The sequence below is a fragment of the Anguilla anguilla genome, chromosome 14, assembly GCF_013347855.1.
Source record: "Anguilla anguilla isolate fAngAng1 chromosome 14, fAngAng1.pri, whole genome shotgun sequence".
NCBI lineage: Eukaryota > Metazoa > Chordata > Actinopteri > Anguilliformes > Anguillidae > Anguilla > Anguilla anguilla.
In genome coordinates, this window is record NC_049214.1 from 21163060 (window position 1) to 21189030 (window position 25971).

The window sequence follows — 25971 nt, forward strand, 5'->3', positions numbered from 1 at the left end:
GTAGTCCTCTGAATGCCATTATATTCTTTTTTTGCAAAAAATCTGATGGTATTTATTCCATTTGCAGACGTGGAGAAGTGCTAATGAGTTAGCAGCCAGCGCCTCTGTGGTTGTGAGGGCCTGTCAGAGCAGCTCGGAGCGCGGAAAGCAGGAGGGATGAAAAGAGGACTGCAGTGGAAGGAGCAGGGTAGCGGCAGGGACGGGCGCCTATGAAAAATGCATGGCCTCCATCTCGCTGGGGGGCGGGGGGGGGGGAGGGGGGTCGAGCTCCGTTCCCTGTCGGGCCGCGCCGTTTTAGCCACCGCTGCCGGGAGAGAGAGAGGGAGAGAAAGAGAAGAGAGAGAGAGAGAAAGAGAGAGAGCTTCTTCCGGACAATTAGACAAGGAAATGACACCCTTCCCCCGGCCCCCTGTGCTGCTGGGAAAAGCGGTTTAGAATAGCGAGGGAAATTGACAGGAGAAGGCTGCAGTTGAAGCAGGAGGGTGATGTCTCCTTCAGGACAGGGTCTGAGGGCTTGCTTGGAGACTTCGGCTGAGAGGCAATTTCTCCCTCGCAGTGCTCTTCAGTGCTGGTAAAAGCACTCTCCTCCTTCAGCAAGAGCTGCTTCACTCCTGCACTGCTCTGGAGTGAGTGGGGTGCTTCACTCCTGCACTGCTCTGGAGTGAGTGGGCTGCTTCACTCCTGCACTGCTCTGGAGTGAGTGGGGTGCTTCACTCCTGCACTGCTCTGGAGTGAGTGGGCTGCTTCACTCCTGCACTGCTCTGGAGTGAGTGGGCTGCTTCACTCCTGCACTGCTCTGGAGTGAGTGGGCTGCTTCACTCCTGCACTGCTCTGGAGTGAGTGGGGTGCTTCACTCCTGCACTGCTCTGGAGTGAGTGGGCTGCTTCACTCCTGCACTGCTCTGGAGTGAGTGGGCTGCTTCACTCCTGCACTGCTCTGGAGTGAGTGGGGTGCTTCACTCCTGCACTGCTCTGGAGTGAGTGGGGTGCTTCACTCCTGCACTGCTCTGGAGTGAGTGGGCTGCTTCACTCCTGCACTGCTCTGGAGTGAGTGGGGTGCTTCACTCCTGCACTGCTCTGGAGTGAGTGGGGTGCTTCACTCCTGCACTGCTCTGGAGTGAGTGGGGTGCTTCACTCCTGCACTGCTCTGGAGTGAGTGGGGTGCTTCACTCCTGCACTGCTCTGGAGTGAGTGGGGTGCTTCACTCCTGCACTGCTCTGGAGTGAGTGGGCTGCTTCACTCCTGGAGTGAGTGGGGTGCTTCACTCCTGCACTGCTCTGGAGTGAGTGGGGTGCTTCACTCCTGCACTGCTCTGGAGTGAGTGGGCTGCTTCACTCCTGCACTGCTCTGGAGTGAGTGGGGTGCTTCTCTCCTGCACTGCTCTGGAGTGAGTGGGGTGCTTCACTCCTGCACTGCTCTGGAGTGAGTGGGCTGCTTCACTCCTGCACTGCTCTGGAGTGAGTGGGCTGCTTCACTCCTGCACTGCTCTGGAGTGAGTGGGCTGCTTCACTCCTGCACTGCTCTGGAGTGAGTGGGGTGCTTCACTCTGCTGGAGAGATCTGGAGTTATCTTTAGAGCTGAGTGTCTGCTGTACATGCTATGCAATGTACAGCAATTACAATGAATTCTTAGGCATCAAGGCACATATGAACACATGCCAACTTCCTGCTTGGTCAGGCTCAACTGGCTATTTTGGGGACACGAACGTTCCCTGTGACAAAGGGCACAGTGGGGCTGTGCTGTTTTAATGGCAATGTAGCCGCAGAGTAAAAGTGGAAATTACACATTACCAGCTGTGACACCTCTGCTGCACTTGCGTGAAATGGTCAGAAATTGTGTGGGGTATTGGAGGGGTTATGTGTTCACTGTATGGGGAGGAATTACAAATGGGATGGTAAACACAATGGGTAATAAACATGGAAGATGAGTGAAATTGTTCGTTTTATTGTTTGTGTTCTTTTGAATCTTGTGAATAAATTCTTTGATCTTTGTATTCATTTAAGAATGGAAGGTGGACCACTAAATAATGTATATTTTGAAAGATCATAATTTTTTTTTTGGAAATGGTTAAAACATGCCTAAACACAGGGTTAAGTCATTGTACAAAAATAAATACATCTGTTGAAGACTACAAGGAACTTGCAAGTGGAACTCTGATGCAGCTGAACCTAATGACTAATGTAACCGATACAAAGAGATGCTTAACATTTTTTGGGCAAGAATAGTTTTACACGTCATCAATCTGCTTCTTCCTTTGTGGCAAAACGTGCATTTTCTTCTTTATGCTTCCAGACAATGGCTCACCTTCACCTTGAAAGGCAATGTGAAGGTTTTTATTTTTTTATTCTTCATTTTATGCATATCTTTCCCTGGTTTCTCTCATTCTCACATTAGATCTGGTAGGAAGTCTGATGATGCTACGGAGAGAGAGACTTATGGGTACGCGAGAGAAGCGGGAACCTGCTGAATGATTGCCTTAAGAGGAGATGGGGGGAATGGGGGGAGGGCGGGCGCGGCTGAGGCTGGAGCAGCAGAGGCTCTCTGTGGCTGCAAACAAAGAGGGGCCTGTGGTCACCCCTCCCCCGACGCCGTTGCTGGACCTGCTGACCTTTCCACTCACTGCCTCTAATTAGATTGATCCCTCAGCTGTGAGGAGGCCTGCGGTGCTGTCCACGCGCTGACCCTCTGCTCATCTGCGCGCGCTCTGGCTCCTGCCTCTCTGCTCATTGTGCTGCTGATCCTGGCTCTGCCAGGTCTGTGCTGCTGATCCTGGCTCTGCCAGGTCTGTGCTGCTGATCCTGGCTCTGTCAGGTCTGTGCTGCTGATCCTGGCTTTGCCAGGGCTGTGCTGCTGATCCTGGCTCTGTCAGGTCTGTGCTGCTGATCCTGGCCCTGCCAGGTCTGTGCTGCTGATCCTGGCCCTGCCAGGTCTGTGCTGCTGATCCTAGATCTTTGTGGTCTGTGGTGCTGATCTCGGCCCTGTCCGATTTGTGGTGCTGATCATAGCTCTATTACACACACTGCTGGTTGCAGTGCTAACCTGACCTGATGATGTTGCTGGTACTGCCAATAAAAACACTGAAAAGGGGGGAGCGTGTGGTTCATCCTGTCGGCCGGCTGACTCTCAGGCCGTGTCTGAGTCCCGCTGTGCGAACAGGGGTGTGACCTCCTGCCATGTGCTCCCTGCTAATCTCTGTCTGTAACCCCATCTGAGCACAGTGCAGAAATGCATAAGCAGGGCGGATGTAAATACGCTGGAAAGTGGGAGTTTGGAGCGCAGAGCACTGATGCTGAAGGAGGGGGGGTGGTGGGGCCAGCGAGCGCCTGCTTGTCCCTGATAGAGGGAAGAGGTGCCTGGAATCCTCCCGCCCGGACTTACTGGACACCGCGCGCATTAGACAGGGGCGTCCGAATGGGCTAATGCGGAGACCTGTCTGTCAGAGAGACAGCTGGGGTTTACCATCACGCCGATGGCTGGGGATTCACGTATAATGGATCACTTATCAGGAGCAAGACACAATATCCCAACCCTACTGGGGATCTTTAGAGAGACCGGCGAAATCTGATCCCTGCAGGAAGGCACGGGCTCAGCACAGAGGCCGGTTGCGTTACGGTCCGAACGCGTTTGCGTCCCGTCCGGGTCTGGCCCCCCCGTGCCGAGCGTTTGATCCGCGGTTCTCCGGGGCCGCTGGGAAGGAAAGGGTCTCTCGGCAACCACCGGCCTCCACGGCCTTCCCAGCTCCTGTCTTCTGCTAATATCCCATCGCTCCCCCTGACAGCATAATTCTGCACCCAGGGCTGTCCTGCTATATCTCCTGTCAAAGCCACCATTATTCCCCCCCCCCCACTGCCTGCAGCAGGGCCCAACGCGCCCCCTCCCACAAAGGTAATGACGGATAACGACTGTGAAATGCCTCACAATCAAGCCTTGCCTCTCCACTCTCTACCTCCATTACACCTGCAAAGCTGTGCCTCTCACTCTGTGTGTGTGTGTGTGTGTGTGTGTGTGTGTGTGTGTGTGTGTGTGTGTGTGTGTGTGTGTGTGTGTGTGTGTGTGTGTGTGTGTGTGTGTGTGTGTGTGTGTGTGTGTGTGTGTGTGTGTGTGTGTGTGTGTGTGTGTGTGTGTGTGTGTGCGCGCGCTTGCGTCTGTGTGTGTTGTATGTATGTGTATGCCTGTGTGTGCGTTTGGTCGTGCATGTGCTTGTGTATGCGTGTGTCTGTGCATGTGTATGTGTGTGTGCTTGTACGTGCATGCGTGTGTGTGTGGGTGTGTGAGTGTGCTTCTTTATGTGCTGACCCCCAGGCCTGTACTGCAGAAGAGCATATCTGCAGCCTGCACGTGTGCTTGTGTTAGAGGCTCATTGTGCTCAGTGCTTCTCATGGCTGTCTGTATACAGGGGCTTCTCACTGTATGTCACAGTTACAGTGTCGCAAGTGTGTATGACATGATACAGGGGAGTTTTCTCCACACTCACGCACACACTAACACATGGCCAGTCGCACGCGTGCACACACATCTGCGCTTTCAGCTGTTTCACTGCATGTTTTCTTACTGTATTCTTCATTACAAGCATTTATTTTAATTACATTTTGTAATCTGGTCTAGGTTCCTGCACATTGAACAACAATACGTAAATATTTTTAAACACGTATTTTTTTGGTCTTTTCTTGGCACAGTAAACAGCAATAATTACTGTATTCTTAAACACTTAAAAAAATGTATTATTTATTTTAACGGACATCATTGATCGGTTGCTGTTGGGACGAAACAAGCTATGTGTGAGACTGCTCCGACGTAAACCAAAAACGGTCCGAAATATCTTTATGACGTAAGCGCGAGAAGACACTGTCAGCGTGTAGGGAGGAGCCCCTGTACCTTAACTGTATTGTTTTCTTTCAGTCCTGGCTAACATGGCTACAGGGTTATAGCGCGTGTCGTGGCATGTGGTCAGTCTGTTTTTAAGTATGTTCCGGGAGTTCCGTTTCAGACAGAACTTCAGATCGGCTCGCAGCTCCCGAGTGCTGCTCCTGCGCGTCTTAGAGCCTCTTGGATGAGTGTGAACACGGCTGCGCGCGGCTCATTAGCCCCTTTGATGTGCAGGCGGCGCTGGGTAGACCGTACTGGCTCGGGTTCCTCAGGGCGCAGCATCGATGGGCTTCATCTCTGATCCCAGCAGGGGTGAGCGCTCGGAGAAGGGCCAATCCCAGAGCGGCGCAGACCCAACCCGTCTCCCAGCACCAGCCCTCAACCCCCGCTTTTCCTTTGTGCTAGTCTTAGGCCTGCAGAACAGCCCCAGCAGTGGGCGTTTGAGCCTGTTTCATGTGGCCCAGTGTTGAGTTGTTTGTTATGCTACGAGACATTGACTTTGTACGGTTTGCCGTGAGAGGAAGTCTTCAAAGTGCACTTGGACCTCAGAGATTAGACCCAGAATAAGGGCCAGGACCTGGATGTGTTTGAGCTCCTCACTTCTGCAGACTCGTACAGTCTGCTTAACAAGCACACTTTCCCCCACTCTCATAATCTTATGAAACAGGATGTGGGCTTTAAGAGGAAGTGCTGAGAGAATGCATCCTCTTCTGACTATGGGCTGATTTGATTCCTTATTGTGTGTCCTCACTTGCATGTAAATTGAATTTTGAGCATTTGTATTTGGCCTCTAGATGTGTGAAATGAATCTGACCCTCCCCTTTGGCAGCTCTTGGTCTTTGCGGGCTCTGAAACTGGCGTAACAGGCTTAAGCTGAGTGTGTGGGAGTCTCTGGGTGTCAGTGAGAGTGCGTGAGGGTGACACACCTCCCTTTTCCCTGCCCTCGCAGTAATGAGTGAGCCCCATAGTTCACCATTGGTTCCCATTCCTGATCCTCTTCCACGCAGACGCGGGACAAACGAGCGCGTGCGGAAAAGAGGACGGGGCCGCTCGTGCCCGCCTGCACCCCCGCCCGCCCGCCCGCCCGCCCGCGTCCCGCGCGGAGCGTGGGAGAGCCAGGACTGCAGCATCATCACATCGGCCTGACCGCGCGGTTGCTGTCCATTAGGGACGGCTAACTGCTTCTCATTCGCTGCAGCACTTTGCGTGGCCGACGCGGGGCTCGCTGTCAGGTTTAGATGCACGCTGGAGCTGGGGGAGATGCTAATGGCGTTATCTCCTGATTGACAGCTTGTTCCTTTCTGGGACACCAGAAAGCCTGATTTCTCCTGAATATAGTCCTGTATGTAGAAATGGGTGATTCACTTTGTGTAAGATGTAAAACAAAAACCACATATACGCAGTACTGTTGTACTATAGTTGATGGTCATTAAAATACTATATCAATTATCATATTTGTAAATTGTGTTAATTTATCTTTGAGTAATCTTATTTTTAATGAACAATTTGTTTATTGTGTCTTATTTTCAGCAATCCCAATGCATGTAAAGCAGTTGGGTTGTATACTGTTGATTGAACTGGTGTATACTGCTTCATACGCATCTCCTATTTAAAAAAATAGCCCTTGCAGTTGGAAAAAAAAAGTCAATTTTTTCCATTTTTATGTCAGAATATTTGACTCACAAGCCTAACTGCAAGGCTTGTGAGTCAAATATTGTCCTGTAAAGAGGCTTCGGGGTTTCTTGGTGAAGTGAGAAATCTGCCGGGATAACGGACTGCCTGTCTAGGCGCTGATTCAGTTCCTCCCTTCTGACGCGAGTGTTGATGCTGCTCCTTCACCAGGGCCTTGGCTTGTGACTCACAGGTCAGGGGTCGCCGAGCCAAGATGTCCTCAGCAGCTGCTGCCCAGTGGAGGGCTTCCTTTGTTCCCCTTGTTGTTGTAGCAGCAGCAGACCTTTAGAGGGCAGCCTGCCTCCATTGACTGCTGTGGAACGCAGGAGCTCAGATCCCAGAGAGAAGCTTCTCGGTCAGACGTGCGGGGGTCCCGCATGATGTCCCGCCTAAGTGCTGGTGTGGCCGCAGAAGGCCGGAAGTGCAGGGGGACAGACAGACGGACGCGTGGCGGGGGACGTCCTGTAGCCCTTTTTTCCCCCTGCCCTGTGTGCTTGGCCTCTTCGGCTTCACATTGTCCTCTGGTGGAAGTGTGTCAGTGGTGCAGGTGCGCGTTCTCCGCGTGAGCCGGCGTGCTCAAAGAGCGCACGCCCGCTGCAGCCCCGGTGTGAGCGGGCTTCCCGCCACGGCCTGTGTTTCCTCTCTGTGGGCATGTGGAGGTGCCGTTGCCATGGTGGCCCCAGCTGGGGAAAGTTCCGGTGGCAGACTCTCTTTCTGTAGCCGGCGTATTGAGCGAGACCAGGGAGTCTGGAGAACGGGACATCTGTCGAACAGTCGAGTGCTGTGCTCTGTCTGGCGTTGCTTCTCTTCTGTTCATGAAAGAGTTTAAAGTCTTTTTGAATTGATTTTGAATTAAAATGGTTAAAGGTCACTTATTTTGATCAAAGGGCACTAGTTCTGAATTTATTAGTCGCCCAGATTTTCATAATAATTCCTGCCTTGTCACGTTTAAGCAAAAATGGTGGCCCAGCCACTTTGCACATTTCAAATACAGTTTTTTTTAATCTTTCAAATTTCCCCCCACACCTCTTTTTTATAGCAGGCTTGATTTACAAGCCTTAGGTCCTACGTGCGTGATTATGTCTGTATGTGTGTGTGCGTGCGTGCATGTGTGCATGTGTATGCGTGTGTTTATATTTGCTTGGGCTTCTCTTAGAATTAATAAATTATGCAGGACGCTTTAGCAGATAGAGGATTCTTGCGTCTCAAACAGCGGCTAATACCAGGAGCCTCTGTATCTAATTGGCCCTCTTTGCATGTCTATTTGTCCAGGTTTTCCACTGTTGAGAGCAGGCGGATGCTAACTGCAGTGGCGCGGACGCGGCGCTTCTGTTTATTTGCACACAAAGCCGCGAGCGCGTGCTGCGCGGGTCACGCCTCGCTCTGCTCCCCCAGGCCTGGGCCAGCCGCCACGCGCCCCGCTGAAACAAAGAGGCCCCTGGCTGCCTGAGCCGGCCCTGTGATCACTGGAGCAAGTGCCAGCCCTCATCGGAGGTGCTTAACTGTCATTGAACACGGTGACAATACCGGCCTTCCGTGTGCTAATTGTCAGTAATAGACATTGCCCTGATGCCTATTGAGTGCTCAGGGGCAGATGTGAGATGGACTGGGGGGGGAGGACTGTCACTGATTCTCCCTTTTCTCCTCACCATGATAGAGAAATTGATACCCTGCTTTGTGGCTAACAACCTGTTAGGGAGAATCAATGGGTGCTGGTCAACAGACTCCCATGAATCACCGCAAAGCCGCTCGGAAGTGGAGCCGCTCCGTCCCTTCACCTGAGGAGTGGAGGGGCCGGTGCAGGCGGGCCTTGGGCTCGGTCTGCCTGGTCTTCAGGTCTTCTGTAGCAGGGCAGCTTTGAAACCAGTGCCAACGAAGGCGCGAGGTTTGAAGGCCTTTGTTCTGTAAAAAAAAAAAAAATTGCTGTGGCGTTGACAAACTCATAATGCGTGTCAGTCGAGAGCGCTTCTCTGTTTCGTTCATCTCATTACTGGAGTCCTCTGTTTGGAATCTCTCTGAGTGAACCATTTCTAAGCCTAATTAACCCCAATTGAAAATTTCAAGAGAACTAGCCTACGGTGAAAATATTGGTATTGTGATGATGGTTATAATTACAGTGATAGTTATTATTATAATTGATGATGATTATCATGATTATTATCGTTACAGTTCCAAGTACTGTAGGTGCTGGAGCCTTGTTGGTATTGCTGGTCTTTTTAATCTTCTTTACCTTCTCCTTCTTTTACTTCTCCTTCTGTAATTCTTCTTATCCTTTTCCTTCTCCTTCTTCAGTGCTGCCTTTGACTCAAGGTCCAAAGTTTGAATCCAGGCAACGTGCATGTTTGCATTAAAGTTTTCAAACATTGTAAAGCGGTCAAATGAAATGCAAAGCCGTGTCCACAATATTGTTCACATAAAATCAGTTGAAATCAGCAAGTGCTCGTTAGATTTTGATTTCAGTTGAGGTTTCTGAATCGTCATCATCCACTTTGACAAAGAATGCTGGGAGGAGAACAGCTCCATGTTCAATTATATTTTTTGAAAGAGGACATCAATCAATTATTATTTTTGGAATGGTAAGCATTTGTTGGATGAGGTTAGTATTGTCAGAAACTACAGAAATAAATTGCATTTCTCTCCCTTCCCAAATTGTATATGAACTATAACTCATTTAAATTATTGCCTTTCTACCTGACTTTGTGTTATCTGACACCTGATTTGTCAGCTTCCTAGCTATTTAGTTCTGGTACGTTGCTCCAACTAGCTGTCAAATCAGAAGTTAGGTAATCAGGCCAAAGTGTTTGTGGTGTCTTGGCCGTGACGTGTGATTTGCAAAAAACAAAAAAGGTATTTATAAATGGTAAACTGCTTAGAAACTGCTGTTTAAAATTTAGAATGCTGAGCTGTGAGTTAGCTGTACTACCTGTGAAACACAAATTGTGTCCTTGGTGTCCCAACAATTTCATAAGGCATCACAGTGATGGCCAATTTCTGGGGTGGGGAAACAAAAAAACAACAACAAAAAAAGCATTGAAGAGTTTGAAAAGCACCATTGTGTTTCCATGGATGATTGCTACTTTTTCATCTCCTGTAACTTTCCACCTGGGTCACATGACACATTCTGAGTCACCTCGGCATACAACCCTCAGAACAGAACTGCAGAATTAACACCCATGCGTCTCTATCTTTCAGGGGAACCTGCCCAAATACTCCCACAATTCCCTGGTGGTGCAGGCGATGAAGACCAACCTGACGGACCCGGACATGCACGTGCTCTTCTTCGACGTAGAGGCGGTGATCATCCAGCTGCTGACGGAGGAGGCGCAGAGGCCCAACCCCACGCTGGTGTCCCCCGAAACCCTTCAGAAGTCCCAGGGCAGCGCCGACAAGGGCGGCTCCTTCCTGGCCGGCAAGCTCTTCAAGCAGGTGAAGGAGACCATCAAGGAGAACATCAAGGAGCACCTGCTGGATGACGATGAGGAGGAGGAGGAGGAGCAGCGGAGGCGCGAGGAGAAGTCCAAGTCTCTGAGCCTGCTGGAGTACAACCTGACCATGGACACGGCCAAGCTCTTCATGTCCTGCCTGCACGCGTGGGGCCTGAACGCACCGCTGGACGAGGTGTGCCTGACCCGGCTGGGCATGCTCAAACCGCACTGCCCCATCTCCTTCGGCCTGCTGTCCCGGGGCGGCCACATGTCCCTCATGCTGCCCACCTTCAAGGAGTCCATGTTCCGCTTGATGGCCGCCGGCGGGCGCAAGATGTCCGCCTCCGAGATCGTGGGCAAGGGCACCTACGGCGTGTCGCGCGCCGTCACCACCCAGCACCTGCTGTCCGTCATCTCCCTGGCCAACACCCTCATGGGCATGACCAACGCCACCTTCGTGGGAGAGCACATGAAGAAGGCCCCCGCCAGGTGCGTCCGTTAGGACCCAGCTATGACATCACTCCAGCGGGCCGACTCTGACGTTAACACACCAAAGTTCCAGCCTCTGGTCTGCCGGTCCATGGGTTCTGTAACTCTGAACTCATTGAAGTCAGCACATTTTGCAGTCTGTTGCTTTCAGTACGCTTCTATGTAAGCGGTTTGGTGCAGCTGCGATCCCCGCATCACACATTCTGCGTTTGTGCACCTGTCGTATATCTGCGGCGTCGTCATTGCTGATGGTATCGGCGTAAGCTGGGGGGGACTGTGCGGTATTGAACGGCTGTCCAGCGCTTGCTATTTGCACTGAACTGCAAGGAGGACCTGCTTGTTTGGGCTTCCTCAACCCCTTGGGCAGTGAAAGATTTAGTATCTCGCACCGCTCAGGAAATGCCAAGAGCTGACAATTTCATGAAGTCAATTCATATCACCCTTTGAAGTTTTTGTCTTATGCTAGGTGGGAGGAGAGACCCCACACGGACAGACAGAAAGGCAGACAGGCAGACAGGCAGACAGGCCTGCAAATGATGTTCTCGGCCCATGTTTTCCAGGCCGGTGCTGAATTTTTCAGAGTAGCTTCTGTGTGGTCATCCTTTATCGATTGGACTGCGCTTGTTTTGGTGGAGGTGTGCATTTGTTCTGCTTTGACACGGCTGTCTGAAACGGACGTCTGTGAATCTCAACCTAAAACCTCTAACATTTTCTCTCTTGGTGGACATACACACAAGTTGTGAACCGTTTGAGGTGTGTGAGCCTGCAGAGGTGTGGTGACTGCATGTGGGGAAACAGCGAATAAAGTTCCGCCACCTCGCCTCCACTTGTTAAACAGGAAGGGGGCTTTTAAGGAGGTGTCCTTTTATCCCCGCCTGGCTTGTGTGACAAACGGCGGGGGGGGACTGAATGAAATCTATTTTCTTTGAGAATTATTGTGCTGCCCTCCTTCACTGAACAGCCCAACAGTGCCTTATAAAGACAGGAACAATGGCCAAGGCTGTTCTAAAGGCTTTCCTTCCAGCTCCAAATGGCTGGATAAATGTGCCCGTCGGTGATGAATTGGGACTCCGCTCCACCGTCTCCGGGCGGGGCGGCGCTGTGCGTTTTCGTCTCGGGCAGGGGGTGCTCGCTGTCCCTCAGAGGGGGCGCGGACGCCATCTCGCGCGTTCCCGGGATGCGTTAGTGTTGCTGCACGTGTGAGGTCTGTTCCTTTGCGATGTCTGTATCTTGATGTGCTCGGAGGAGAAGGGAAAGTTTTCTCCGCTCTCGGTGAGGTGGGAATACCGGAGAGGCGCCTGACAGAATTCAGAATCACACCACGGTTTTCCTCCGTTGATATTCCGTTATTGTGCACAGCCTGGTTTCTGGGAGTAGTTGACTGGACTTGAGCTGGGTTCCGTGGGCTCATCTTCTGTTGGTTGTTTTCTGCCCTGAGACCTGCTGATTGAGCTACCTGTGTTTTTGTAGTTTTTTTTAGTTTTTCTTTCAGGCAGTGTGAACAAAGATATCACAGGCTTCTCTCTGCAGAGGTGTTTTGCTGTGCTCATCGGATGGACTGATTCTGACCCTGAGCACAGTTTTAGCTGTTCACATTGAATGGCTCGATGTTTTAGAATGAGGGCTGGGGACTGTGTGGTGAGGCAGGGCGACAATGGGGCTGCTCTCAGCCAATCACAATCTCTGCCAGGGCTCAGTCCCTCTGACTAAAGGAACTCTGGACTGGTGGGCTTTTCCAGTGCAGGGAATTCAGATGCCCCAGTGAAGATAATGAGGAGAAAATATGCTCTTTCTGGAGCTCATCCATGTTTTGTACCACCAGCATGCTTTGAAGAAAGAATGTAAATAGAAAGTGGGATTCATATTTTTGTTAGCATAGTATTTGTTTTGGAAAATGTTTCACAAGGAATATAAGAAGAATGTCACAGAGACACAAAATGCAAAAATAGGCCTTCTCACACCATTCTTCAGATATGCAACGCGGTGCACATTTATGCACATACAATAAATGGCGAGTTCTGCAGAGTGCACTTTGGAAATGAAAGGAGCCTCTTTGCTGCATACTTTATTTGCCCTTTTTGTGTTTGCAGGCCTCCGAGACCAGGCACCCCCGAGATTGCCAAAAAGATCCCCCCACAGGTTTCCAACCCAGCCATGCAAGGACAGATCAAACAAGGTAACTAAAGAAAGCCCTGTGGAGGGGCGGGTCATCACGGTGACAAATCTCCACCCACCTTCCCACATCACAGTCCTCAAATCCTACATGCTGTGGGAACAGTGATTCGGTCTGATATTTAGCCCTGCTTCCTGGGGTGTTCTGGTTATTTTAAAAATATATACATACTGTGTATACTATGTAGCCTATACTATGTATATGTATGTAGAAATCGGCCATTCCACACCAGTCGTGGCTGAGGGCTCCACAGGATTGCTTTATCGGAGCGAAGAGGAGAGGCGCCTCTGGTTTGCCTGTCTTGGTCATGGCTAAAGCCAGGACTTCAGTTTGTAGCGGTGCAGTCTAGGAAGTGGGTCAGAATACTAACAACAAACACAAGCAAAACAATGCAACATAAGCCTTGGCTTTGTGTTCCTGCAAATGTACCTTTTAGCTAAGCCATTATAAACAGCTGCTGTCTCCCAGATCACACAGAACAAAGCATTGGACCTCGCTACGGAGGAACGTGAGGAACTGAGCGAGAGAGGCTTCCTGTGATTACTTAAAATGTAGAAAATTGATTTTGGTTTGTAGCCATAAAATCAGAAAAGGTAGAGACGAACGGCGTATTCCTTTGATGAACATGATGATCCATCCTTTCTGAGTGACTCGATGGAAGATAAATAAATAAACAGATAAGTAGTATTTTGTACCCAAGCCCAGAATAATTACTCGGGCAGGATTTTCATGTATTAATTCAGTTCTTGCTGCTGTTAATGGTTGTATTTTTAGGTTATTGACTACAGGAACACTGCAGTGTTTAACTGTGTGTGTTGATACTGACACAGGGGAATGATTTTAGCACAAAACCCTATTGACTACAGACAGAAAAGTGCCTTGTGTGCTCTATTGATATCATGATTGTGAGTTCATATGCATTTTTTAAATAGTCTCCAGCAAAATTTAGGCCATTTTTTGGAATTAATGCTACAAAATTAAAAGATATCTCTAAAATTATAGTGATAACACAGGAATCAATATTTAAATAATGTTGTAGGTATAAGCAAATGCATTTTACCTTAACAAGGTAAGTTATTGAAAATGTATTTTTTATATAATGACATCACTGAAAGATGTGAATGCTAAAATAAATCCAGTAACAAACATAAAGCGTAAAGTTTGTCATAACCACATATCCTAAAAACATAGGGCCCCAAAAAACATCTAGATGCATCTTTAGATGAGACTGACAGACCTCCCCTGGGTGCTCAAAGACTGTGAAGGGCCAGAAAAAGATTTGCTCTCTGAACAGGGCCGGCAGGGGCACAGCTTCTCTCTAGAGGGCTGGGCAGAATTTAGAAAGTGGGACCCTTTGTTTCAGAGGTAAGAGGTGGAACCTATAATGTGTCATTTTCAAATTTTCCCTCAGCAATTCATAAATTCCGTATTTAATTTTTTAAAAAATTCTGAAACTTTAATACCAGTCCTGGTGTATTTAAGTCACCATGGACAAAAAAGGCTTCCAGGAGAAGCTGTGTTTCACTGACTTTAGAAACTGGTGGTGTGATGTAAAACAAACAGGACAAGCAAAGTCACCTGAAAGCAAGTAAAAAATAAATATTATGCAATTTTTTCTGAAATGGCACGACAGCATGAGGAGTTTATACATAATCGGCCATTGACCGTCATCTCTTTGTGCTATAAACATAACAGATAGTAACGGTGGATCGAAGCAGCTGAATAAGGCTCAGAGGAGGAGCGGTTTGGGGGTCTTCATTGAAATGGCGCGACATGAATTCCCCCTGTAAGGGTGCCTGCATGGGCCATTACAGTAGGGACCATCGGGCTCCGTGCGTGGGGCCAGGCTCGCCCCAGCACGGCGGGCCTGGAGCGAGCAAATTAAACGCTGGTTGTCATGCAGATATCCCGGGACGGACAAAAGGCCCTCGGCCTCGGGCTGAGCAAACAGAACGTCCCCGCCACGCGGCCCGGCCTAATCGGGGCCCTGAACCCATTGTCCCGTCATAATGGGGCCAAGCGTGGGGATTCATTTGTGTCCACTTATGCAGGGCATACGCTTATTTTTTTCTATGGAGGGGAGGTGTCATGTAGTGACCTCTAAATCGGGGCGTTATCCCTCGATTGTTGCGGCGCTGTTGCCGTGAGGACCCTCTGCTTTTTCATATGCTAATTCTCTCTCCCGCTAACTAAGGCGCACGCGAAGGCCGTTTGAGAATTTGCTCCTTCGCTCGTGCCAGTCCTGCGGTTCCCGATCCCCGATTACTTTGACTTCTGTTCAAACAAAAGAAAACAAAGACTCGTCTCAAGTAATCATGAAAGTGAATACGAGACGGAAGAATTCCACTCGAGGATTTTCGGGTTTCTAATTAAAAAAAGGAGCGTTGCGTCCTCGGCGCGGAGAGCAGAATGCGTTTTCAGACACGTATCGATTCACATTCGCCATGTTTCGGAGTAGGGGAGATAATGCAAGTTATTAAAAGCATGGAAGTTATTTCGTTTCCTGAGGCATTGATCCAAATCAATTTTTGAAAACTGCCCCTCGTTTGTGTTACGTGAACAAATGAGGGATTCCAGATTAAGTGGCTTTTAACAGAGTCGTTTTTAAAGCCCGTGCCAAGCCAAAGCCTTACAGCGTGGCGCTCCTGTGAAAGCGGGGGGGGGGGGTGGGGGGGGATTTGGAGAAACAAATGTGGCGCTTTTCATCAGGAATGCCGAGCTGTCACACAGCCATTAAGGTAAATTAGGCAGCTTAGGAAGCGGAGGTGGAGAGAATCAGAGATGAGTCCTCCACATGAAGTGGTGTGCTCAGACACGCAGTGTGTGGGGAAGTGCCAGAGCCTTTCTCTTAACCTTGAATTTAGTCATTAGAGCCAGTTACTTGTATATGAAGCTGTATACATTATATACAATTTTTTGTGTAATGTATGTCTAATTACATATTAATGATTTTGACATCTTATGACAGTACAAATAGGAAAGAGTAGAATATGTTTTTTTTTTTTTAATTACAACACGCACTCTTTATTTAGGGGTCTATTCTAGACTTTACTTGCGCACATGCAGGTCCATTTTTTCCCTGATGCGAAGCGGCCTGGGTGTTTAATATTTGAATATTGTATTCTGTCTCTGCACGCATCGCCGCTTCAGAGATCCGTGCTCGGAATCAGGGTCTTATTTTAGAAAAACGGGCGGGCCGTTTTCCAGAGCTCGGTCTGACCTTGAGCGTACGTCCGGTTTCCAGACGGGCGGGCTGCGTGCCTGGAAGGCCGGAATAAGGGGCGTGTTGCCTGCGGCGGCTCCCCGAGGCTTTCCTGGAACGGGGGCTCACAGGTCCGGTGGACTGTGGCCCTGTGGCCCTTAAACCAGGAATGCAGCAACCAGCATCTGCCACCCCTATTGGTCATGTGGTGATACATCAGATGCAGTGGGTCTTAACACTGACGTGCTTCAAAGAAGCAAAACTAAAGCGGTAATAACATTCACTCTCTCAATGTAAAAGGAATGGCACACTAACTTGGGGTGGTAAGAAAAATACGCTGCTATAAAGTTAGATTTCCTGCTAACGCTGGTCATGCAGTATACGCGTGCGTTTTCATGCGTCCATTTGTATTGCCGAGATACGGCAATATAACCCGAGTAAAATTATATCTTATGGTGGTAAGTGTGACACAGGCCATAGGACTGCCTATGGACTGGAAAGTGTACATTTTCCAGATGTGGTTATGTGTCAAGATAACCTAATGAAATTATATTCAGTGCAGCCCAGGATGGGCCACGCTTTTCAGACTTACACAGGTGTTTATCTCAGGTCTGAATGTGTGCATCTCTGATGTGATTAATCCTGTCTAACCTGAGAGTGATCAAAAGGCACTCCAGTCCCTCTAGTCAGAATCCCTTAGTCATTAGTATGGCTGTGTGAGTTTGATGTCTCCATGCCTGTGGAGCGTGTTTCTTAGCGTGCTGGAGTCACCAGGGCCTGTTCTATCTTCCTCTTGCCTGTCCTACTGCACAACTCACTCTGTCTGCATGGCTTGAGCTCTGGCATCCTCGCCGGAGTCACCTTGGTTTCTTTCTGCTGAGGGGTGGGTGCAACATGCACAACATTTTTTTCAGTTGGGCTTTTGGGAAATGTAGTCTGAAGCTAACTGGACTGTATCCCGCAACCTCCAGCTCCAGTCTCCCAGTAGTGGCAGAGCACAATGTTTTGTCCTGTTGAACTCACCCTTTACATGATGTAATTGAAGAAGGTGTCCTTTGTAAAATCTTCTTATGTGGCACTTTTTCTGTATGTCTTTTAATGTGGGGCTGGGGGCAGTTACAGGCCTGAACTCCTGAGCATAGGGCTGAAGTTTAAGGTTAATCCCAGAACATCTTTTAAAGGCTGATGCACGGACGTGTTTCGGTTGTTTATTTTAAGTAATTTAATCATGAATTGAACAAAACAGGACATTTATGAGTTATAATACAAATGTATGTTTGAAGTCTCTGAACTGAAGAGGCCAATGCTAAAATGTAATTGATCTTTTATCAAAGACTATAGAAGACTATATCAGAATAATAAAAACTATGATGAAAAAAAATTAAGGTCACAGTCATAGTTATGCTGAATTATTTAGCTTGATTTGGTATAAAGAGGTCATATATGGGGGCAAGATAAGTTACTCTAATTTATGTAAAGTGCAAAGTTAAAAGATTTCAAACACTTGTTACCCTCTGCTGAGAAGCTTGGATGAGAATTAGAACTGTGAATGAAATAAAAGTGCATTCGGTAAAATGGTTTACATTCAGGTTCACAGCAAAGTGTGAGTTCAAATGTGCTAACAGGCAAGTCTTTGATTAGGTAATGAAAGCAGTTCATTTTACAAGTAGAGTACATTTTGATTGGCTCTCAGAAATTGTGTTCTTAAAAGATTAAGCTTCTACAAAAGTTTGAAATCTTTTTGGTTTGGTCTTATTTGTCTGTCAGTTCTCTTTTTTGTTTCCTCATTCGTACTAACGCTGTTTCTCCTATTTTCCTGAAACTGCTGGAGTATGTGTTTTTTTTTTTGTCTCTACTTATCTTTCCTCTACTCTGCAAGCTGCTGCTGCTGCTACCACTTCCACTACTGCCACACCTGGCTCTGGGGCCATTTACTCAGGCCCTGCTTTCCATACCTGTCCCTCAGTCAACGAAGGTACTTTCCCCGAAACCACCTCCCTCCCCGCCCTCCCCGCTCTCACTCTCTCTCTGTCTGCTCATCCACCATGCGCCCCCCCACCCACCCCACTGTGCCCGCCCGTAGTGCCTGGTGGTCTCTGGTCTGTATCGTACCGGTGTGGTGATGTGTGTCACACAGTCTGCATGCTTGCTCTTTTCACATGGGGGCTTGGGGGGGGGGGGGGGCATGGTGAACTCGGTTCCTCTCACCATCTTCAGTTGGGGATCTGTACCATCCCGACTGCTTGGGGCCTCTTTTGGCTCGTCCACTTTTGAGTTTTTTCTTTGAACTTTGGCAGAGCTCCACCCCGCTGCTCACATACAGTCGGTCGGTCCAGTTCCAAGCGGTTTTTCTGCCGCCGCAATGGGCGGTCTTTTACACCTCCATTTTTATTTTGCTGGGAGCGCTTGGCAGGGTGAGGGTAGGGAGGGGGGAATCCTGGTATTTGGGGAGGTGCGCACCCCCCCCGTCTCTTCTTCCATTTTCTGCAGATCTTTTACAGTACTAAACATCCTGTTTTTGTTTTCCAGCAGGACTGGACATTCCACAGTCTGGGCAGTTTTCAGTTTTTCCTTCAATTGAAATCTTTTTTTTTTTTTTTTTTTGTGGTGTTTATTTTTTAACGGAATGCTCTTTGAACTCGATTCTATGAATGTTTTGTATGATGATAAATGCACTCTTTTTGGGGAAGGTGTTTCCTTCCTAACGACGATTTGGTTCATCGTCATGATTTTTGCTTTTGTATTATTTCTAAATATAATAATATTCGCTGCTTCATACAAAGTTATTCTTCGTTGTTGCAGGATTTTCAGGTTCATGTGAATCTTATTGCATAATTTTTCAACGAAACAGACAATTGAATTGGCAAAATAATCAAATTTTTCTTTCATTTTTTTTTTACAATTAAATTATATTTTAAATATTAGAACATTTTGGTAAACTAACTATTAGTAAATTCTTTACAAAATTGAGTAAAAAAGCAAGCATGTCTACTGTTTATGGCAATGTGGTAAAATCTGCTTTCTTCCCCAGTAGAGTGAAATAGATTCCAGGTACTTTTATTTTGCATACAGGTAGTATAGTAGTATTTTCCTCTTAATGAGTTCTTATCAATGCACTACGAATACTGCTGAAAGTACACATAAGACTGCTACCAGGATAGTTCTATGTAGGATTGCATTACGACTTTATTCAGAAGTGATTTGAGCTCTTAACTCTTGCAGTATATAAGGAGTAATAACTAACCAATACTGTAATGCACAATAACATCTTGCTGATAATGTAATATCAAGCTTGAAGTGGACATTGTGCATTAATATTGTAATAAAATGTTCTAACCATGCAAAGCATAATTATAATTGCTAATGTTGAATTGAGTAGATGATTAAGATCACAGCGATATGAAACCAATAAAAAGCACAATTGATGAAACCCCATGCTGGAAATGCAGGCAGGAGGGTTTGTGAATTGTAGGGTTAGTGATTCAGTTGCATGACTGCTTGGCACTGGTTAGTTAATGCAATCCTACAATCAATAGTGCACTACATCTCCAAATAGCGTAGCTTGGCCATTTGCATTTTATCACTTTGACTAGAGCACCAGTTATGCTTTTTTTCTGAAGAGAAAAATATTTTCTGTTACAGTGCTTTAGTTTCCCTAACATAATTATGTGTGGGACCATTATATGCAGTAGGTGGAAAATGAGTATTTTATGAACATTTAAAGATTTTGTGGAAAAGCAGGTCAAATCAAAACAATTTATGTGGATATTTCCACAGATGTATGATACTCAGATTTTACTTCAAAATGTTTGTGAGTGGATCTTTTAATAATAATTCAGTGGACTTGCTGATTGTGTCCTTAGAGAGATTCTACAGATATTCATAAATAAGTTCATACATTTGTATAAGATACGTGCAAATTTAACCCATTCTAGCTATTTGTTGATATACTGGGTCCCATCCAACTAATTGTAATATTAAGACATAATTGTGGTTTTTGCAATAATGGAGACATTATTGTTGCTATTATTATTATTATTATTATTTATTAATTAATTAATTTATAATTTTTTTTTTTAAAGATATATCTTATTTAGTAAGAACATTTGACTTTATTATTGGCTGGTTAATCATAATGTTTGCTCATGTATTCATAGTGAAAGGCATTTTCCCCCGCTTTTAGTTAGATGTTTTATTAGCTTGCGTGTTCCTATACACATCAGAATATATTTTCTTTTTGTTTTCATGGGCAAGGTAAGTCCACCGGATAACAATTTTGCTAAGAAATCATATATATTTCTTTGCTGTGAAATGTATGATTTTTTTCAATGTACATATGTGAATTGGTTCTTGTACACAACAGCAAATTAGTAGGATAAATTTGTCAAGAAACAAAAGCCATATATTTTCAATATATGCGAGTAGGGTATGTTACATTCGTTTCCATTTTGTTAGTGAAAATGTGTGCAGTAAATTTTGGACTGTGTCTGTGTTTCAGTTCATAGGAAAACTAAAGAGATCTAGTTTACTCCATGGCATTTTCTGTCTGTCCTTTCTGTTTATTGGAATTTCTGTAAAAAGTGTTTCATCTTTGATTTGGCTTCTTCGATGTGTTCCTGCTGACGCTCCCACCTTCGGCCCTAGGGGCGGGGCTTATGTGCTCATGATGTCATCTCTCTGTGTGTGGGTGGGGCCCGGAGGCCTTGGGTCAGCCTGTGACCCTTCAGCCTGTGTTATGACCCGGCAGGTTGGAGCCAGCTGGCGGCCATGCACTGCGTCATGCTCCCAGACCTGCTGGGCCTGGACAAGTTCCGCCCGCCCCTGCTGGAGATGCTGGCCCGGAGGTGGCAGGACCGCTGCCTGGAGGTAAGGACAAGGACGTACCCCTCCTGTGACCAGCCCAACAAAACTATAAATAGTTTTTAAAAAAATGCATAAAATATGTCACTCAAAATGAAAGCTAACATGTTTTAGTTTACCGTTTCCTCTTAATTAGAAATGTTTTTGGGGGAGCAAGGCAGACAGGATTTGTAATTTATTTTGCTAACATTTGTGAATTAGAGATGCAGGTCGTTCTTACACACTCTTTCTGTTCATTTTAGTTGTTATGTTGGTTTCCAGCATACATTGATCCTAAATCATGCTAAGTGGAGTTAAAGGGGAAATTATATTACTTGGTGTTTCACTAGCCTGAGCATTTTTATACAATTATGATTTAGAATTGTTTTGTTTTAAAATTGTAGTATGATGATTTGTATATAATTAATGTTTAGCATATATTGCTTCAGCAGGATTATGCACTTATACACATATGTGTTTGAGTACACAGGTCTGCTGTGCAGAATTTCTCATACCCATGTTGCTCACCACTGATAGTTGTACAGCTCATTAATGAAGTGTTGCCAAAAATTATACCAGAAGATTTGCTTTTATTTTTATGAGAAAGAAATACCATGCGCTCTTGTATAGTAATGGTCGAGCAAATGAATGCTGTAATATGCTTAGTAAATGTAGTGTAGCCTACAGAGTTGCTTTCATGTTGGGGGGCCTGAACTGGTTTCCTCACTCACTCAGTGTTTGACATGTTCCTCTCAGACTGCCTGTCAAACACTCCCATCCACCGAGGGTCCCTGTTGGTTTTACCTTCATGTGCTAGTTTCAGCGCAAATACAGCTGTGCTTGAAACCTGTGTACTTTATTCTTTTATAGTCATCCCATCTTTCATCCCATCTTTTAGTTTATTGAATCATAAGGCCCAATGGAAATCTCAGATCTTTCATTCACCCTTTAAGGAAAATTCTGCCTTTAAGATCCAGTGCTTATTATTATTTTATCCTTTTTTAAATTTATTCTCTATCCTTAGGTAACATCAGATTTGAGCCTGATCTGTTTTTTTTAAAACTTGAATTTGAAAATGGGCATTAAAGAATGTTTCTCTTAGTTACTCAAACCACATTTTTGCAATGAATTCTTCTTGAAGGTAATGCAAAGTAAAGGGTCACATTGACTGCAAATATTTGTAAACCAAATACATCTTTTGTGAAATATCTGGCTTTTTTAAGTTTGTTCACCTTAGTTCAGCATCAAACGATTTGGTATTTAATTAGAGCTATTCAAGTCTCACATTTATATTTTAAGTGCTGTGTTCTGATCGTATATGAATGAAAGAAGTTTAAGACCTTGGGACCGTGCTCCAGTATGAAAGCAGCAGGCATCATGTCAGCATTTTTAGCTGAATGGAGTGGAAATGTGGGCGAAGCTTAGTCTCCCTCCTGGTTCCGGCGGTGGATTACGCGGTGTGAGTGGCGGAGGCTTCCGGAAGTGGAGAGGAGGGGAGTGCGGGGCTGTGCCACCCGGCCGGCCCGCGCCCCCGGCGGCTGATTGACAGCGTGGCGGTGCGAGCTGGCCTTGGCCCCGCCGTTCCGCGGGCTGATGAATGACTGGGCGGCCTTGACACCAATCCCCGGCCGCCGCGCGCGGCTTTGAACAGAAACTGGCGGGGCTGGGGGGCAGCAGCTGAGGCCTCGGCCGTCTAATTGGACGCGGCTCTTTGTTGCCGGGGCCCAGGGCGGTTGCCAAGGCGCCCCGGCCGCTCTTCATCCTCCTCCTCTTGCTGTCATTCATTCCCGCGTTCAAAGAATGCGGCACAAAGGCGCGCTTGCACATTCCAGCAGCACTGTGACCGCCAGGCTCTGAAGCAGGGCCACGTCCCCTGTGCTGCTCTGTAAAGGCAGGGAATTATCCAGCGTTCACAAATAAACAGTCCATTGGCCCGAAATACTTAAGAATGGACCGGGCTCAAGGATCTAGAGCCAGTGCTGTCGGTTTGTGCCTGTGTGTGGCATTTTCACTGTTGTGAATTTCCAGTTCTGGATTTTAACCCACTCCCCCACACACACACACACGTACAGGCAGGACGTCGGTGCAAACAAGATGAAGGTGAAGAATTATTCATGGATAGATTTGACAATATAATTTAGAGTAATTTAGGTTTAAGAGTTTAACCCCGAATAAAGACTGGGCGTTTGATACATTAGGTGTCTGTCCTTAAATTCCTGTGGATTTTTTATTAATATTTTTTGCAAATCAGCCAAGACTAAGGGCGGTGGGGTAGAGAGCTGGTATACTGCTGTATAGGCACATTAGTACTGTTAGTGCTGTCCACATGTGCAGCCAGCAGACTTATCCTATCACGCGCAGAATGTACTGCTGGACACTATGAGCTGAACCCGAAGGTTTTTAACTTAACGGTACAGTACATGTATGTGAGGTGTGCTAAACTAAAGGTTGTGGGACCGTGTGTGCTGAACCCTGGTGTTTCTTTGTGAGTGCAGAGGCCTCTGGTTCCTGAAGGTGTCGGTTGGTGGGGCGGTGTCTGCGGGGTCCTAATGCTCTTCCCTGTGCTCTGGCAGGTGAGAGAGGCGGCTCAGGCCCTGCTGCTGGCCGAGCTGCGCAGGATCGGGCAGTCGGGCAGGAAGGACACCATCGACCTGTGGGCCCCTTACCTGCCGCAGTACGTGGACAGCGTCAGCTCCCGTAAGTGCCCTCTCTCCTGGCTCGGTGTGGGTGAATGTTGGTAAAAAGCTGACTGTTAGATTCCGGAGGCGATGTTCCAGTCTTGTAGATTCAGTGTCCAGCTGTGCCTGAGTCACGGATATATAATTAGTTAATCTGACTAAATATTAAAAAAAAAAAGTTTAGTTGTAATGCCACAACAGCTACTATCATTGATTAAGAAGACTGTTCCTTTTGGGTATGTCCTGCCCCCTCTCACATGCTGAGTGGGTTGTATGATCTGTACAGTGCCTGTGGGTGGAGCGTCTCTAATCTGAGTGTAGCTGCGGGTTTAAATCCCAGGTGGGGCACTTCTGCAGTACTCAAGGGTATGAAGCCTGACTGTTGCTTGTTACATCTGGGAAAATGCACAGTGTTGAGAATGGTGGTTCAGTAGTTGTTGCACTGTAAACGAGTCGTAGTAAATGGCAGATGTAAGATAAGACCAGGCCGAGGGCATGTACAGTGAAGGAGTGGGTTTCAGAGAGGGGAGGCTGGCGCAGACAGCGGGTGGGAGTGGAGATGGGGGGGATAATGGTTTGTTTGTTTACATGCAGCACTGGTATTGAGTATGTACTCCAGATGGTGACACTGATAGGAGGGTCGGAGAATATCTTTCCTGTTTCAGGTGTGACCTCAGAGAGGGTCTTGAGCCATCAAAGTGATCGCTTCGGAGGCAGACGACGTGTCTGCTGCCTCTCCTTTCGAGAAACGCGTGACAGAGCTTCAAACGCAGCACTTTCTGCCTGAAAAACGAGAAATGGATGACAAGAAAACTCTTGGGAGGCTAATGTGTGTCTCGAAGTGGCCAGACCACTCAAAGCATTAACCAATTAGTCTCATCGTGGTCGTTTCTCTGGCTGCCTATCAGGTTTTATTTACTGGCTAAACAAATTAGGCCGAGTAATAAGCTAACGTGCGAGCAGACGTGCGTCTGTGTGCCACAACATTACGGATCAGCCCCATTTTCTACAGGGCGGATTTGCTCCCGACGGCTGCGGTGAAACATCCAAAGTATAAAAGGTGATGGGTGCGCTGGAATCGATGGGGAGCTGTTATGACTGCCTTCGGGTCCGCTGGAGCGCATTCAGCTTGGACTCAGTCTTGGGCAGGGGTTGGCTCTGCGTCACGTCCAATGCCTGATCCTTCTTAGAAGGTTGTTTGATGAGTGAGGGAGGGGGAAGGCCGGGGGAAGCAGACTGCACAGTGGAGCCTTGCCCCAGTCCCGTACGTGTGGGGGTGAGGGGGCGGGGTGGGTGTTAGGGCGGAGATGGGCAGTGCAGAGTCATTCCGGTCTTCTTGTCTTTCTTCCCCTCCTGAAGCGGTGTGGCTGGGAGTCCAGGGCGGTTCTGATAACAGACGCTTCCTGAAAGCTTAACGGGAAGCGCTCTGTCCGGTGGCTTTCACAGACGCCGCTTTCCGAGAAATAAACCTGTTAAGGAATGTCAGGCTCTGAACGCAAGCCTGCAGACATAATGAGCCTCTTCTTAAAAAAAAAAAAAAATGTATTAGTACCCTTTTGGAAATGTTAAGATTTCTGATGCTTTGATAATTTGTCCGGGCGTAAGGAAAGGAGGGTCTGAAAGGTTTGAAAAGACTGAAGTTTGGAGTAGCTTTTATCTCAGACTGGGACTTTAATAATTGATGCCAGCGGAGCGTACTCCCGGGGGGGGTGGGGGTGGTGGGGGTGGGGGACTGCAGCTCAGCCTCTCAGCCCTCAGAGTTTCACCAAAAGGGCTGAGAGGGCTCCATCTTCTTCCCGGCTTCCTTCCCTCCCACTTAAAAAGCTCTGTACCTTAGCCTGCCCCCCCCCCCCCCTCCCCCCGTCCTCCACCCCCTTTCCCGCTCTTTATTCCTGGAAGTGGAATTGCTGGCTGTCAGTTACAGACCACTGGAGCCTGCCAGCACTGACGGGACGCTGGTGGCGGCTCAGGGGAGCGGTTGCCATGACGATGGCCGCTGGTCAGTGTAGTGTTACCGCGGGGAGTGTCGCAGGGGCTGACCTCGGCAGGGGCGCAAGGTTGCCAGGTCACCGACTCCCCCCCTTCTTTTGTTTGCTGCTGCTGCCGCCGCTGCGCACTTTCTGAGACTGCTCTGAGCGCCACAACGCTCTCTGTGTGCTGCACCGAATCAAGAGGAAGCTGACCTTCACATTCTCTGCTCCATGTAGACATAAAGGCACTCAGACCTGCACGCACGCACGCACTCACACACACATGCGCACACACACACACACACACACATGCACACACACACACTCACACGTACATGCGCACACGCACGCACACACACATACTCACATACACACGCATGAATGTACACACATGCACACACACACACACACGCACACACAACATGCACACTCTCACGTGCACACACACAGACACGCACGCACGCACACGTAGACACACAGGCACATGCACACACACACACACACACACACACACACACACAACATGCACACTCTCACATGCACACACACAGGCACATGCACACACACTCACAGTTTCTCTGCGCCTCGGGTCATGGCTCACCGATCACGCGGCGGCCATGTCGCGATCATACCAGCCGCACAGCACCAGAGCGCCAATA

General features: G+C 47.7%; 1 protein-coding gene across 7 annotated transcripts in view; it reads left to right on the plus strand.

Moving 5' to 3' along the window:
• The window catches only part of LOC118212409 (WD repeat-containing protein 7), a 161564-nt gene that overhangs the window by 27033 nt on the left and 108560 nt on the right, over positions 1-25971 (plus strand). For 5 of the 7 annotated variants that reach the window (XM_035390244.1, XM_035390245.1, XM_035390246.1 and 2 more), the window contains 5 exons: positions 9729-10450; positions 12541-12626; positions 17705-17800; positions 20573-20691; positions 23238-23361. In XM_035390244.1, coding sequence (XP_035246135.1) covers positions 9729-10450; positions 12541-12626; positions 17705-17800; positions 20573-20691; positions 23238-23361 — 1147 coding nt within the window. The remainder of the gene's footprint in view (positions 1-9728; positions 10451-12540; positions 12627-17704; positions 17801-20572; positions 20692-23237; positions 23362-25971) is intronic. The other 2 variants (XM_035390247.1, XM_035390250.1) reach the window with 1 other exon arrangement.